Raw genomic sequence first — 16,164 nt, forward strand, 5'->3', positions numbered from 1 at the left:
TAACTGTGAAAATGTTCCCAGATGTGATCTTCTCAGCACCTGCCCAGTTTTGGTATTTTGTGTGTGCGGCTCAATTTCAACAGAGGGCGCCATTTGCCCACAATCCAAACGCGCACACGCAAAAAAGAAAAAAAAACGCGCGTGCACGCACACATCTTTTCCAGCTAGCTGTAACCGGCTAGCCAGTCTGTTGTCGAGTTGACACCCTCTCCCTTACCTTGGCAGCAGTTAAGCTGCACAGTCGACATGGCAAGAAAATATCGCAGCAATTTCCTTAAAAAAGATGAAAAACTTCCAAGTCTTTTGGAATAAGTGAGTAGCATCGACAATAACAATTTATCTGCTCGGTGAAAAACCCAAAGTAGTAGTTGCATGTTTAGTTTTAGGCACATTAGTGACGCATAGAGATTGTTAGCGAGCTAGCTAAGGAGCTAAGCGCTAAGAGAGTGGAGAGAGTAACATTTGTTCATTAGCATGTTAGCCCTCTGTGCTCATTCCGACGACAAGAGCCGTTGAGTTATGTGCCCCTCAAAACAAGAGTAAAGCACAAACCTGGTCAGTTCTTAAGAACTTTATGGTATTGAGTTGTTGTCACTGTGTCTGGTGAATATAAAGACATTTTGGGACAGTTTTGTTGCTTTGAAGTTATGGGCGCTAGCGTTACATAATCTGACTTGTTGTCTCTTAGATCTCGTTTCCTTGAACAGCGCCTCCTCGAAGGATAATTAATATCATTAAAACTGTAACGTATGAACAACAGTGACTATATTCAGAGCAATAACTGTGTGACAGTCGGTTAGCGATAGGTTTCAGGTCGTTAAGTAACTGTTTGCTGATCAAACGACGTTTACCCATAGCTAAGCTAGGAAACTAGCCACCCATAGCTTCCGATGCTAAAACTAAGCTAACGTTACCTAGAGTTAGCTAGCTATAAAAGCGTCTCGTATCACTCGTAAGATTAGTGGGTGCATAACGAAACATCGAGATGGTCACAGCAAGGATAACAAACTGGGCAACAGCGCAATTGTTGGTACAATATTATCGAGCGCTATCCCCAGACTCTAGCTTTATATCAAGTTAGAGGGACTTGTGTGGTTAGCCTATCCTATACCCTTTGTCCATAGTCATAGCGATAACCAGCTCTTTTTTTTTTTTTTTTTTTTTTTTTTTAACTAGGCCACGCCGCAGTTGTTTTGGTCCATCTCAACCATTTGTTTCATTCGGACTTTACAAATATGTGTTGTGTCACCTCTGATTTGCCGTTACATTGTTTTGTTGGGCTTGAACAACGTAATTGACAGGAAGAGGCATATTTTCAGTGCGGTTAGTTGTTCCACGGGAAACCTGCTTTATAACCACACTGCCTAGAATGCATTTCTCAGCTGCAAATGCACTCATGCACAGTGTAGCCATGTTTTATAGTGTACTTCTACAATGTTTTGATGAAAAACTAATAACATTATGACACGTTTTATAAAAAAAAACAACAACAACGAGAGTTTATGAATGCGGGAACAACTATAATTCCGTTTCTCTTTCTGCTTTACAGTATTCATCACGAGATGTGATCCACAATCCACAATGTGTGAGGACATTTAAGAACGATTGAGTTCGGAAGAAAAAAAAATTGATTCCAGTGGAATCTTTCATTATATATATATAAAATTATTATATATTTTCCGCTGTGTTTAAGCTCACATACATTTATACACACCCATCCCATCAACATATAACCATGCCAGTGCAAGCACCACAATGGACAGAGTTCCTGCTGTGCCCGATCTGCACACAGACATTTGAGGAAACTGTTCGCAGGCCCATCAGCTTAGGCTGTGGACATACAGTCTGCAAGATGTGCCTGAACAAGTTGCACCGAAAGGCCTGTCCCTTTGACCAGACAGCCATCAGCACAGACATCGAGCAGTTACCTGTCAACACAGCTTTGTTGCAGCTGGTGGGAGGCCAGGTAAGAAGTTTGTTTTTGCGTGTTTGTCATAAATTGCTAAACAAATATACAGAGATCTGACTTTATACCGTCTGTGCTGAGATTTTGTTGACGCTATCTTGTGGTTAAGAATACTAGCTCATGGGTATGTTTTTGTTTTTTTTGTTTGTTTGTTTTTTCAGTAGTGAAACATTTTTAGACACCAATCCTGGTTTTAAAGGATGACGTTTTCTGTAATTACTTTGGATTGTATTCGTGTCACACATGGGTTACTACATGGTGTACATACTTTTGGGATTTCTTTCTGAGTCACCCTGCAGTCATTGAGCAATGACTTGAATTATGCTGCTTTACTGAGTGCTAGCGCATTCACTAAAGCCGTATTTCTCAGAGGGAGTGTTATACCAACAGGGTGAGGCACAGCTAATGGTGTCTGGCTTTGTTGGCCAGGTTTCTAAGTTAAGACTGCAATAATGGATAACGTCACTGCATCACTTGTAATGCTGAGATGTGTCTTCTCTAGTCATCATGACTGGTATAGCGTGTCCCTTAAACACATCTTGGTTGTATTGCACATTTGTGCCAATAGGTAGGGCTTCCTTAAACGTTCCCTATATATATATATATATATATATTTATATTATGTGTGTGTGTGTGTGTATATGTAATGTAAAATTTGCTTGGTGGAAAAATATAACTAACCCTACCACACGTGGTGTGCCACACACATGTATTTGGGCAGACTGAGTGATAATAATGGTGGCAGACATTATTAAGTAGCACTCAGCTTTGTTATGACCTTTCTCAGAATTGGCCTTAATGTGCTGACGTTAGCCTTTGTGAGCTTTGCTTGTGGAAGATTGCAGCAACAGATTTTGCTAACATTAACGAGAGCATCTCAGCATATTAATATTTCAATACATGCTGTTAGTATATAGTTAAGTGAAACTCTGTGGACAAATGAAAATGCCTGGTCTGGGGGTCTTTGACAATCTTCAGCTGATTACTTAAACATTCTAATACCAGTGATTAGTGAGAATCCACATAATTTGAAATTAAATGTAATATATTTTAAGTAGGGATTATTTTAATTGTTGTACAAAATGAGTTGTAACGCGTTAAATTGGCCCTCAGTCCAAATTGTTTCTTACCGTAAGAATAACCATACACAAAAATGTTGCAAAAAATGACTACCGGTACTTAAGCCACCAACATACACATCAATTTTTTTAATTAATTAATTAATTTTTTAAATATGCTTGACAGCTCACTGTCATTTATTTTTCCAAAGTTATGATTTGTTTCAGTAAGTAATGTTTGCTTTTGATACTTATTAGATGTTGGAAATTCAGGCTAGTTTAATGTATTTCATTATGCAACTTCACATTATCAGTAAGAATACATAGTTCACTTTGTCTTCCAATACACATAAAGAGGCATTTACAATTAATTTGTGCATTCAGCTTTGTTGAGCTTTTTAGCTGCTACATTACACAGTGAAATGAAAGTGATGGTGATGGCGGTTCCACTAACTCTGCTACAGCTTTGTTGGGACAAAATTGTACTGAAACCTATTCATCTGTTGCTACTGATTTTCTAAATTCCTCCCTTGCATTCTGCTTCAGGTTCCCAAGGCTCAGCCAGTTGCTTTGATAACAAGTCCAGAGGACTCACAACATTATGAGGAGGCCAGGCAGTGTGTGGAGGAGCTGGCCCTCTACCTTAAACCCCTCAGCAACACCCGAGGTACTGGACCTTGCTGGAACTATTTAGCTCTGTGGTTTGCTCTTTCTTTTGTTTAAGTGAACAGACCTGGGACCTTTCAAATATGGAGGTTGATTTTCGGTATGAAAGACCACTTAACAATTTTCTTGTTCTCAGAGGGTGGATAGATTGGGAGGTAACTGTTAATGGGTGTAGACTTCCCTTTCAAAAAATAGCATAAGAGTGTTTGCTTTCTTTGTGTTAATCTCATGCTGGATACCAAAAACTGTCTGGCAAACAAAAACTATATAGGCACTGACAGTTTGAACAGCACCAGCATATATCATAGCTCATGAAGCTGGAGGTGTCTTTGAGTGAGAATGCTCTTAATAAGACATAACTAGATTGTCGAAGTCACCCTATATATAAAAACAGCTAAATACAGTCCTACCGTGTATCATAACTGATTTAGTGCAAGTGTCATTTGTATACCTCTTGATTTTTCATTCAAAAGTGTAATACATTTTAATATTGTATAGTATTCTGTAGAGGTGGGAATCACCATACATCCCACGATACGATATTATCACAATACTTAACTCACGATACAATATTATTGCAATTTTTTAAAATATTTTGCGATATTCAGATTCTGTACATAAAGGTTAACTTTATCAATATTCATTTTATCTAATATCAAAGTCTCGCACTCAGTCTTTCTCTCATTTCAGTCAGTTTTATTGTTGACAAAGTGAACGGTTTGTATTACAGTCTAGTCCAACTTAACTGAATGCAACCATCTGGTACAATTATAGCTATTCTGAACTATGCAATTTATGAAAACTATGCAGCCCATTCAGCAACTGAAGAATTTGAAAGTAAATTAAAACAAAATATAATTTTACATTAAATAAAAAAGTTTTAAACTTAATTAAAATAAAACATGTCTTAAATTAAAATAAGTAAACTGACATGTTTATTGCTGCCAAAAAAGGTTAAACACATTTGGACAGTGAAGGAATGTCAGGATTCTTGCTCAGAAAAAGGAGCTGATCAACATGCTCTGAAGTCAGGGCATGTTCCAGTCCACAAAAACTTTTTTTGTAACAAAATATCGATTTCTGCTGTCCCTGTATCGATACATTATTAGCAAACAAAATATCACGATACTACACAGTATCGATTTTTCCCCCCACCCCTAGTATTCTGTATTTATATGTAATGCAATACATTGCAATTGTAAAGTCACAATGCCAAGAACGAGCAGACAGTATTACCTCAGGACCAAGATTACCTATACTAATGTTTTGTCCCTACTTTTGAAATGCCTTCAAAACCTTACCTGTCTTTTACGGCAGTAATTCTAGTTCTGTTAACATATTGCATTGAGGTTTGTTAACACTTTGGACAATAAGTGTTATCAAGTTTTATGCTTGATAAACAAAAGCAATAATCAAGCAACATTTCTGTACATGTATTTAGTAATGGTTGTATTACTGTAGTTTCTTGAGTACGATATTACTATACTAGATCACTATTTTTTTTAATATATATGTATATGGAAATATCTGAATTGCATTTAAGGTGCAAGGTTTAAGTAGCAAAACAGATTATAAGCTATTAAGTCTGAAAACAAATTACAGTATTTGCACTGCTTATTGAAATATTCAATATCAATATAATGAGTTGTATCTGCAAGTTGTTTCAGTGCAGAATATTGTGCATGATGCTGCCCTCAAGATTGTTGAGTCATAAATGTATTTAAGGAGCCTCAGTGCAACGGTAACAGATGGGACATCCTGATTTCTTGGGATGGAGCAGAAATGTTCATTTAGCGTCTTGTTTGGATGTACATTTGATCAAAATTCTTGAAAAAAGGAAGAAAAAAAATTTCTTCATTCCCACTAACAGTATTTGACTTAAGTTGCATGTAAATGCATCCAGTTTGTCAATGTGTGTCACTCTGATCTTTGCTGCAGAGTGGTGCATGTTTGATGGATGAAACAAGAATGAACTAATTTCTGAGTTTTTAATGTAGTTTTTCTTTATAGTTACATTAATATACTTTGTCCAGACTGTTAGGATAGCCAAACCTTGTTTTCTGGTGACATCAAAGAGCATTGCCTTTTCAACAATGGCTGCTGGCGTCTGATAATTTAAACATTGATACTGGTACTGAACTAAAGTATCTTAGCAGTACATCTTTTATTGCATTCTTTTTTTCCTCTCCTTGCCAGGTGTAGGGCTGAGCAGCACCGCTCAGAGCATGCTGAGTCGACCCATGCAGAGGAAACTGGTTACTCTGGTCCACTGCCAGCTGGTGGAAGAAGAAGGCCGTGTTAGAGCCATGAGAGCGGCTCGCTCTCTGGGCGAGCGAACTGTCACTGAGCTCATCTTGCAGCACCAGAATCCACAGCAGCTCTCGTCCAACTTGTGGGCTGCTGTCCGTGCACGAGGATGCCAGTTTCTCGGCCCAGGTAGATAGTTTTTCTTTACCCACAAAGTGAAATTTCCCTGAAAACAGTCAATTTATTCTCAGTAAAGACTAATTTGGAATGTGATGACTACTGAGTGTTACTCATCGATTCTGTGTTTGTTTTTCCTTTCTCAGCCATGCAGGAAGAAGCCCTAAAGTTGGTCCTCCTTGCTCTTGAGGATGGCTCTGCTTTGTCAAGAAAGGTGCTGGTTCTATTTGTAGTCCAGAGGCTTGAGCCACGGTTCCCTCAGGCTTCCAAAACTAGCATAGGCCACGTTGTGCAGCTTCTCTACAGGGCCTCCTGTTTCAAGGTATTAATCTGGCTGAAAACCAGAAGAAATTTATTTTATTATTTTGATATTTTTTATAAATGTTATTTAATATTTGTTTTGCTAAATACAGGTGCAACCCTTTCTGTGCAGAATTTTCTGTTGTATGTATGTAAGAATTTCTTTCAGAAAATAAAGGTAACTAGCTCATTTTGTGGCTTTCTACTAGGTTACCAAACGTGATGAAGATTCATCCCTAATGCAGCTGAAAGAGGAGTTTCGTACTTACGAGGCTCTGCGACGGGAGCACGACTCTCAAATTGTTCAGATTGCTATGGAGGGTGGATTGCGGATTGCTCCTGACCAGTGGTCTTCTCTTTTGTATGGGGATCAGTCTCACAAGTCACACATGCAGTCTATTATAGATAAGGTGTGTACTGGAAGTAAATCTATTTCAGTTTGTCGTTTTCACATACTGTACACATTTCAAAGAATCATTTAAAAAAAAAAAAAGTATTAGCTCTGTTGGTCATAACATGTTCTTACATATGAAAGCTGAAGTACCAAAGCATTAACTATTTATTTTTATTTATTTTTTTGTTATGTGTATAGCTGCAGACCCCAGCATCTTTTGCTCAGAGTGTCCAGGAGCTGACAATTGCGCTGCAAAGGACTGGAGACCCAGCCAACCTCAACAGGCTGCGGCCCCATCTGGAACTTTTGGCCAACATTGATCCCAGTCCTGGTGAGAAACACACCCGCTATTGCGAGGACAAGTTGGTACATGCAGTGTCAGATGCAAATCCAAACTATGGCTCTTGTGTTTTCCCAACCCTCTCTCAGAAATCTTTGTTATTGGCCAAGTTTTGTTTTTTTCAGGAATCAAGTTAAAGTTCGGGTTACTTGAGTGATTTATTTATTTATTTATTACACATAAGTAGCTTAATTCTGGAGTCATAAGTCACCCATCCTCACATGCACACTCTCAACAGACAACAAATAAGCATAGTGCAAAATACTGAAAACATGCCACAGTGTGTCTTGGCTGATATGTTTCTACATGGATCAAAGTTATTTGCCCTTCCCTTTACTTATCCATATTTTTTTCTTCCCATAATTCTAGTAGAATTGATTTCATCATTCATGTCTGGGAATCTTGCCACTGAACTGTTCTGTCATTTCTTGAATGTCATTAATTCTTTGCATATTTAGGTAAAACCTGACAGTAAACTTTGACAGTGATATACCTCCTTTTATATTGAGAATGTGCTTTCTGCACCAAGAAGTCAATTGTATATTTTATTCCTTTTTGAACTACTTGGCTTTTGGTATCGCTGAGGTCACCATGCATTCCTTTTTTTGAAGCAAATAACACAATAGTAAAGTTTGTCACTGGTTATGTCTTTCTCATAGGTCTGTATTATCTATTCGGCCAGAAAGTTGCCTCTTTTTGTATATAATAAGACTTTATTCTATTGTGGAAAGCTCCACTGAACAGTTACCAAATGCATATTCAGCCCTTGGAATCAGCTACTGCAGGCTATCGCAAAGCTTGGTCATAAAGCTGGTTATTAAGCAATTGTCCAGTTACTGTTGAGCCTGTAAAAACGGAGCAACCCTGTTAAAAAAAAAATCAAATGTTGTAATAAATTGTCCTGAATTGACCTTGAATTCAAGCTGAAAGTCTACACCTCAGTAACCAAATTCCTAAAACTATGCTAACGACCAAATACTCCCATCAGTATGTTGGATTTGTCCTGTGTAGTGTGACTTCTACTATGTGGCTCAAAGCACACATCTGTCTCAGCTGATAGAGAACAGCCAATTTAAAATGTATTAATCCTTTTTTCCTGTATTATTTATTGTTTGTCTAGATGCTCCTCCTCCTACATGGGAGCAACTTGAGAAGGGGTTGGTAGCAGTGAAAACAGTGGTACATGGCCTGGTGGACTTTATCCAGAACCACAGCAAGAAAGGAGCCGATCCTCAACAGGTTAGTGTTTCTATTAAACTGCAAATAATGCTTGGAAAAAACAAAGCCAGGCTTTTAAACGGTCTAATAATGTTTCAAAGGCTTGTAGGAGATTTAGTCATGGTTATGACACTTGATTTTTGAATTTTCCGTAATTTGTAGCAAACCCAAATTTTTCAGGATTGTAAATACAGATTTTTTTTAATAAATAACTATATGAATAAATAAAAATGATTTTTGTAACGTTTCATCTTGTTGGATATAACATTTGTTTGCATCTGTTATTCGATGCAATTTTCGTAAATGGAGTTTTTACTTTTTGATCATATGCAAAAAAATCTTTTTTTAAGCCTCCTCAGCACAGCAAATACAAGACTTACATGTGCCGTGACATGAAGCAGAAGGGAGGCTGTCCTCGTGGAGCCAGCTGCACCTTTGCACACTCTCAGGAAGAACTAGAGAAGTGAGTCTTAACAACAACTTGTCAACGTAGTGTGTGTGTGTGTGTGTGTGTGTGAGAGTGCGAGAGAGAGAGGGTTTTTTTTTTTTTTTGTGTGTGTGTGTGGGGGGGGGGAAGCTAGTTTCTGTTCCTCAATTCAGTCACTATTACCACAGTGGTTTTTATACACTCTCAATTTTTCAGAAATATATGTGTATGTTGTTGTTTTTTTTAATATCTAAAAAGAATATGATATCATAATTTTTATTATATTTTATAATACCTACCTATTTACTTATTTATTTACCTATTTTAAGGTATCGTAAGATGAACAAGCGTCTGGCAGCTCGCCTCCCTGGCTCAGGAGGACTCTTGTCAGATGATCCTCTCGATGTAGCAGTGACCCGAAAGCCTTCACCCTTGGCCAATGGGACTGGTGGACCCTCTTTGCCCACGCTTATTGCTCGTGGCACCGACCCAGTCTCATATGAACTGCCGCGTAAATCTGTTAAGATGGACGGAGGGAGTCCCAGTGCCCCAGGATCACCTCCTGATGTGTGAGTATAGTATGCAGAAGCCAGAGAGTTAGCATCTTCATCAAAGCCACGGGTTTTCTTATCCCTAGGTCACAGAATGAGGTTATTCAGTGAAATTATTTGCTCTGTTAAACAGAACAACACAAGATACATCAGATGTTGGAAAAATATTTAACAATGTGGGTTTATTCTTGTAGCCTGGACACTGTGCCCAAACATGGCATGACTCTGCCACCTCATGCCCTAGCCCACCCCAGGATTTCAGCAGATAACCTGTCAGTGGTTCCCAGAGGATCACCAGTGTACCCCCAGCAACAGCTCGCTGAGATGTACGGTGACACTCGTCCACCACCTTCTGCCTCTCAGTATGAGCCCCAACCATATTCTGCAGGTAGGCATAATGTATGCGTATGACTGAAATTGTAGCATTATTTTTATTATTATTATTTTAATTTATACTTAGAAGTAAATTGGAAGATTTTTTTTTTTTTTAAATACTGTGACATTTTGTTTTCCAGGTTACCCCTACCAGCAGCCACCACAGTATGTTCCAAGAGATTACATCCGTAACCCTCCTCCGCATAGTGAGTCAGGACCCCCTTACCCGGATCCTTACCCTGGTTATGGCCCTCCAGAACGAACCTACCCGGCCCCTCACTCTGGTCAACAATTCTCCTACCCTCATCCTTCACACTATGACAGAGGTCGCCATATGTCCTACAGTGGTCCGCCACCTCCCCCTCAGCCTTACCCATCTCAAAGGGAAGGCTTGGTCAGAATGAGTCCAGCACCTCTAGATGTGCCCCCACCATCAACAGGGCATTCCAACTCTGTTTACCACCCAGAGCCCAGTAGCCGGGATAGATATGCAGCAGATGGCTACTATCCACCAGGTGCTCAACCTATGAATATGAGGACCTATGTGAGGGTGAGTATGTTTTTAGATATGCTTTGTGCTCATTTCTCTTGGTGTGGATATGGGGGGGAGAGAAAACTGTCAGCAGTTCAGCAGTCATTATTTGTGTGTGCATCTCATAGGGGCCATCATGTGGTGGTCCTCAAGCCAGCCTGGACTATCTGCATCGACGCCGGCAGGAGCTGTTATCCCAGCTGGAGGAAAGGAAGGTCATTTCGCCTCCACCTTTTGCTGCTTCACCCACTCTTACACATCCCTTCCCCAACGACTACCCTCCTGATGTTAGTACCCAGGAGATTTAATATACATCTGCTGTTTATGTCAGCCATTGTAATATTTAGCCTCTTATTTCAGGCTTAAAAGCCTAAAATAATCCTGAATGTAGTTGGTGAAGTAAAGCTTGAGTTAACTGTGAATATGGGTAAGTTTTAATAACTGCATGTGTTGTGTCTGCAGTATGACGAGGATAACTCCAAAGCAATTCCAAAATGCAGACTAGCCAACTATACGGGGCAATACTCTCCCTGGTCTTGTGAAACTATTGGCTCATACATTGGCACAAAAGATCCCAAACCCAAAGATGTTATGGTTCCTCCTCCTGTGGAGATGATGGTAAGCCTCAAGTGACAAACGAACTTTGTGCTGATTTCTTGGGTTTTTCATATAATAATAACCTTTCCTCTCTTTATCCTTTTCTCTCCTTTTATCAGAATGTGGATGCTAAAGGCCTGAGAGAACCGTCGTTGGAGGCCCCTCGGAAGGGCACAGAAGTAAAGGATGATGACCCCATTATTCCATTTGGTACCCTGCCCACTGTGTCGCGCTTTGGGGCCATCTCTCGCACCTCAAAGACAGGCTATCAGACCACTGGACCTGTACAGGCCATGGCCTCCACTCCCCAGAACCCAAATTCTAAACACATGGCCATGCCAGGTAAGAGCCCACATGGACCGCAGTCTTATTGCTTTACTGACACTGGTAATTAAATGCAGCATATTGTTTCTATTGCTTTGTCTAGAGCAATACACACACAAGAAGAAGAAAAAGAACTTAGCTCTTTAATTCAGTGACTCATTGAACCTCCTTGTGCAACAGCTTTTAGCAGCTACAGCATTTCCTGTAGGCCATTCCATAGCGCAAATTATCTTTGTTGAATTACTTGTGTGCTTTTGGTCACCAGGCGCTTAGACAGCAAAGAAACGCCAAACTATCAATACTCCTCCTAGAGCAGGGCGATTTGACTAAAAATATTTATCATGATATACATTTGAAAATTTGCGATAACGATATAACTGACGATATAATTGACACTAGACAAAATACTTTACAACTCTTCAAATTTATTAGTGCATTTCCAGTGGAAATTGGCTGACAAATCCTCAGCATAACCATGTATAATATCCACAAAACTTAAAAAGAGGTTATACACACACAATACCATATTATGTTGAAGCACCGTACATATCACTCGGCGAGGCTCCAGCCTACGGTAGCCGTAATGCTCCGACAATCCATCAAGCGGTGCGGCTTCGTAGCTTAGCAAAGTCGTACTGAAACATTTGACAGATTTTTGAGCGCTGTGTACCACATAAAATCGTTTCGCTGCCATGTCCGTATGTAAACAAAGGCACTGCGCATGCGCGTTTTACCCATATTCTATTGCGATATTTCATTTTCCTATCGTTGCCCAACATTACACCGGTATTACCATGAACGGTATGATATAGCCCAGCCCTACTCCCTCCACCATGCATCATATGGAAATACACTAATTTTCGAGGGTGGTGTAGCTTAGTATCTATTCGTAGAACGTTTTATCAGAAGTGGCACATCCTGTTTTTTGGTTTTTTTGCTTTTTTTAAGGCAGTAGGATCTTTCCATTTCTACATTTAATCACTTTTTTCTTTTCTTTTTTCTTTTTTCTTTTCTTTTTTTAAATCAAGTTCTAGATATTTCTGCAAGTCATTTTGCTGCATTTTGGGTACTTTTTCACTACTTTCAAGATTGCTCATTGTGCTCTTGGTGTGAGGTTTTTTTGTGTGTTTTTTTTGCAGGACACCCACTCATATGAAGAGTAGAAACAGTCCTGAATTCTTCTTCCGTTTGTAGAAAACATGCCTGTTGCAAACTGAACAGCATTTTATTTAGAAACACTTCTGTAGCCCTTCTGTAGTAATTCTTATAAAGTGCTTTGAAAGCTGTCATGCTCACGTCACAATGCACATCAAGCAATTGTTTTTAAGAAGAGCGGCCTTGTCAGATCAGCTCCGGCTATATTTATAGGAAGCATCACCTGTACAAGCATACTTCTAATCTGATTTTGTCAATTGTGATACACAAAGTAGTTTTTGAAGAAGGTTTATTCATTTATTTTTGTCCCCCCACACACAGGATTATAAGATAAGACAACTTTTATTAGTCCCAGAGATGGGAAATTCACATTGTTGGAGCTGCAAACAAGTGTAGTATTCAACACACGGGAATACTCAGAGCATAGTCATTTCACATAATTGTAGTGTTTCATAATTGCAATTGTTAAGAACATAGTTCTGTTATACAATTTACCATTTTCCCTTCAGCAGAATACACATATGGAAGCCATGGAGGATGGGGTGGAACTTCATACCCCACCCACCAGAATGCCTCCTCCTCTCAGGGACATTTTAGTGAGCGGTAAGTCCTATATTTGTTTAATCTGTTTGTTATTCTTGTGGTTGTCTTTTGTTTTTTTGTTTTTTTATATATAGTCAGTAGATCATCATGTGAATTGTGTATTTGCCAAATATCAGAAATGCCTTTGTTAAAGATTGTGAAGCAGTTATTTTTTTGCTGTTGTAGTCTACCCATGGCAGCCTCAGACAGAGAGCAGTTAAAGATTGAGCTACAGCAGGTGAACCAGCAGATCAGCCAACAGACACAGATGCACAGCATGGAGGTTTGTACAATCTGTTACTAAGGAGTATCTATAAATGTCTAGAAAGACCCATATCGTTTTGATCAATTTTTACACCACAAGAGGTGTGAGGTGCTCAATATTATTGATTTCTTGATTACCTGTTTATGGCTCGACTCTCCTTTTTAGATTAAAAATTGATGTGGCGAGAAATACAAACTGTTTACCTGGTGTCTAGTTACTATCAACATATATTCAACACTGAAATATGTGTAATGAATAAAATGAATGTCCCATTTTAAACCATTGTTTTCCTGACTATTGCTAAAGACTTCCAGATTGCACATTCACCCTCCTACTCCTTACTTCCTGTCTTTCTGCTACAGGCTGCCAGTAATTCTTTACTCCTGCAGAGGGAGGCCAGTGCATTGGCTACTCACCCTGGCCAGGGCCAGGCAGCAGTAGCCTCACAACAGCAACAACCCAAGTGGCCATCAGGGGGAGCAAGTGCAACAGCTGTCTCCAGTGAACAGCTTAGCCTGGAGCTTCACCAGGTTGAGAAAGAGATCGGCAAAAGGACCCGTGAGATGGCTATGGTAGGAGTGGTGGCGAGTTGTTGAACACTAACGAGGGATGTAACAGTTTAACCATGGATTTTGAGAGAATTTGGGATTAGTGTGGATGTGGTTAAAACGTCTTGATGGGTGGGTTTTTGGCAAATTGACATCTAGATCTTTATGAGCTGTGTGTGATGAAATATTTTATTGGGGGTTATATCCATTTCCAAACCAGGAAAACCAGGTGGTCCATGATGTTCAGCAGTACAAGATGAAACCTGCTGAGAATGGACAGCCAGAGCATAAGACTCCACTGGAAGAAATCTCCTTGGCGCTTGCGTGAGTATGAACATGCTTAAATATACTGCGTCCCCCTGAATATGAATATTTTATATTATTTCCATTCATGTCTTGTTCTGCTTTGTCTGTTTTCTCTTTTCTTCATACAGTGAGGTGTCAAATGGCTCCAGCGGTCTGCCGGAAAGTGCAGTGGGCGGGTCCATGCTGTCACTGACGAATAAAGCATCTGCATTGAGCTTATGTTCAGATCCAGGTGTCACTGGTTCAGAGATGCAGAAGAATGGTGTTGTCCATTCCTGCTCTTAGGAAGTACACATTTACACACATTCAAAAGCATGCACAGGCACACATACACCCATTCTATTTAGAAGATGAGCAGTATCTGCCGTGATGAATTTTCTTTCTTTTTGTTCTGTGAATGAGCTTTTTTTTTTTTTATGACTTTCCTTGCCTGGAAACCAGGGCATATGATAACATTTCTTGTGTGTGTTGTTTTTTTTTTTTGTACTGGGTTTAGATTAACAAGGCTCACAGTAGATTCAGGAAGAGAAAATGGTGGTGACGTTGACAGTGTCATTACAACTTTATTTAAAAAGTATATGCATATTCAACCTCAACGGTAAAATTATAGCAGAGTATTTGATCCTCCTGAAGAAAGAATGTTGGGTTAGTTGAACGGTTAGGTAAATAGGAGCACCTTGTAACATCGCATACACTCTGAATAAATTCTGTACGATCTGGTTTATGATTGACGATGGCAGAAATGTCACTCTTGGTACTCACCCCCCAAAATCGTAAGAAAAAAACAAAAAAAAGAGGTTGCCCAGATCTGGATGTCTGAGAAGGGAAAAGCACTTCAATATTCCACCTGGATTCAGCTAAAATGGGCATGCAGGGTGTTTTTAAAAATGCAGTGTTACACCACATGCACTTCCACACCTGCCATGAGAAGTATGACTTTTATTTTTGCATTTTATGAACACGTGTCTGTTTCATATTTGAAAGCAGTTTATAATATATTTAATTGGAGCATTCTGTTTTAAAGATTGCATTAAGTCTTTGATAATGAGCTTTCCGTGTTTTCTATAAGGGAACCTACTAAGTGCTTCTCTTGATTAATTTTTATTTTTTGTTTTTTATGTGACCCTGATGTGATTTGGTTGCCTTTCACCAATGCTCCTGACTGTCTGCTGCATTCAGTTCAGTCAAAATTGTTGTGAGCTTGTGCATGCAGGTTACCAGACGGAGATGGTGCACTTTTTTGTATCAGGAGTCACTTGAATGACTGTGAAGTTGACCTTAAAACATCAAGGCAAATAAGGGATTTCCCTCCTCAGAGATTCTCATCTGGCCACACAAAAGGCCTCCCCATTGGGATATCTTGTCATTTGTTCTCCTAACTTCTATGAAGTTGCCTTCCCTTGTGTATGTTTTGTTAAAATTTGTCTTACTTTTTTCTTGCTTTACATTGTTACGATTTTGGGCGATGATGCTTACCCTGTGAAGGTTTTATCCAGCTTAGTTGAAGACACACTCTCCTCTCCGTCATGAAATGGCTATAATTGGCAGTGAGTCCAGAAAGGTTGCTGTTGTAGCGTTCTTGGCTGCATTAGTACATTTGAAATCATGTTTACAGCTGAAGAAAGCAGTGTTATTTACTGAGGAGTGGCTGGAAACCTTCAGGAACAGCTGTGCTTCGATCAGATTAATAAATTCATTCACCTCGCATTGAGTGTATTTGAGTGTCTTTGCTGACTGGTGCAATATACAGCTCACTTCGTCACATTTATTTTTTTTTTTGTTCACAACCTGCTGTCATCATCACCATCATTAGAACCATTATTGCTCTTTCTCCATCATATAAATTGTTTACTGCTGATGCTCAATAGAGAGCTCGTTGCCTTTTTGTAAACAGTTAGCATGATTGGCAAAAGTTTTACTGCTCTGCTGACAACGGGTGAGTTCTTGTTCTTGAACGGTTAAAGCATGGAGGAGACTCTGTGGGTCGAGTTGTTTTAGTTTAACATAAAACCTTTTCTTTCACATGAGGAATGCTGAGAAACTGGCACATTGTTGACACCGGATGAGTCAACTATTTTAAGGCACAAATGTTTTTGTGCTGTGCAACATCCTCATCTTGGCTGTTCAATGGGTATC

General features: G+C 39.4%; 1 protein-coding gene across 2 annotated transcripts; it reads left to right on the top strand.

Moving 5' to 3' along the window:
* The first annotated feature begins 155 nt into the window (after window positions 1–155).
* Window positions 156–14,799, top strand: rc3h1b (ring finger and CCCH-type domains 1b). Of its 2 annotated transcripts, none has more exons than XM_085255695.1 (20): window positions 156–312; window positions 1,550–1,966; window positions 3,571–3,691; window positions 5,887–6,126; window positions 6,261–6,436; window positions 6,624–6,824; window positions 7,007–7,139; window positions 8,269–8,387; window positions 8,717–8,829; window positions 9,123–9,362; window positions 9,539–9,732; window positions 9,860–10,269; window positions 10,380–10,538; window positions 10,714–10,869; window positions 10,968–11,190; window positions 12,837–12,930; window positions 13,096–13,192; window positions 13,537–13,746; window positions 13,943–14,046; window positions 14,157–14,799. In XM_085255695.1, the coding sequence occupies exons 2-20, from the start codon at window positions 1,736–1,738 to the stop codon at window positions 14,311–14,313; spliced, it is 3,378 nt and encodes a 1,125-aa protein (XP_085111821.1). In that variant the 5' UTR covers window positions 156–312; window positions 1,550–1,735; the 3' UTR covers window positions 14,314–14,799. The 2 variants fall into 2 exon arrangements, with proteins under 2 accessions (XP_085111821.1, XP_085111822.1); XM_085255696.1 differs by having other exon boundaries at window positions 12,840–12,930.
* The last annotated feature ends 1,365 nt before the right edge of the window (window positions 14,800–16,164 follow it).

Source organism: Mchenga conophoros, linkage group LG18 (genome assembly GCF_057382185.1).
Source record: "Mchenga conophoros isolate Kocher_MC1m ecotype Shallow Benthic linkage group LG18, M_conophoros_male_GT1.1, whole genome shotgun sequence".
NCBI classification, from domain to species: Eukaryota; Metazoa; Chordata; class Actinopteri; order Cichliformes; family Cichlidae; genus Mchenga; species Mchenga conophoros.

Coding starts and splice junctions, on each gene's coding strand:
- rc3h1b (XM_085255695.1), top strand. CDS start 1,736: ATGCCAGTGCAAGCACCACAATGGACAGAGTTCCTGCTGTGCCCGATC. Junction 6,127..6,260: donor ATGCCAGTTTCTCGGCCCAG/GTAGATAGTTTT, acceptor TTCCTTTCTCAG/CCATGCAGGAAGAAGCCCTA. Junction 14,047..14,156: donor GAAATCTCCTTGGCGCTTGC/GTGAGTATGAAC, acceptor TTCTTCATACAG/TGAGGTGTCAAATGGCTCCA.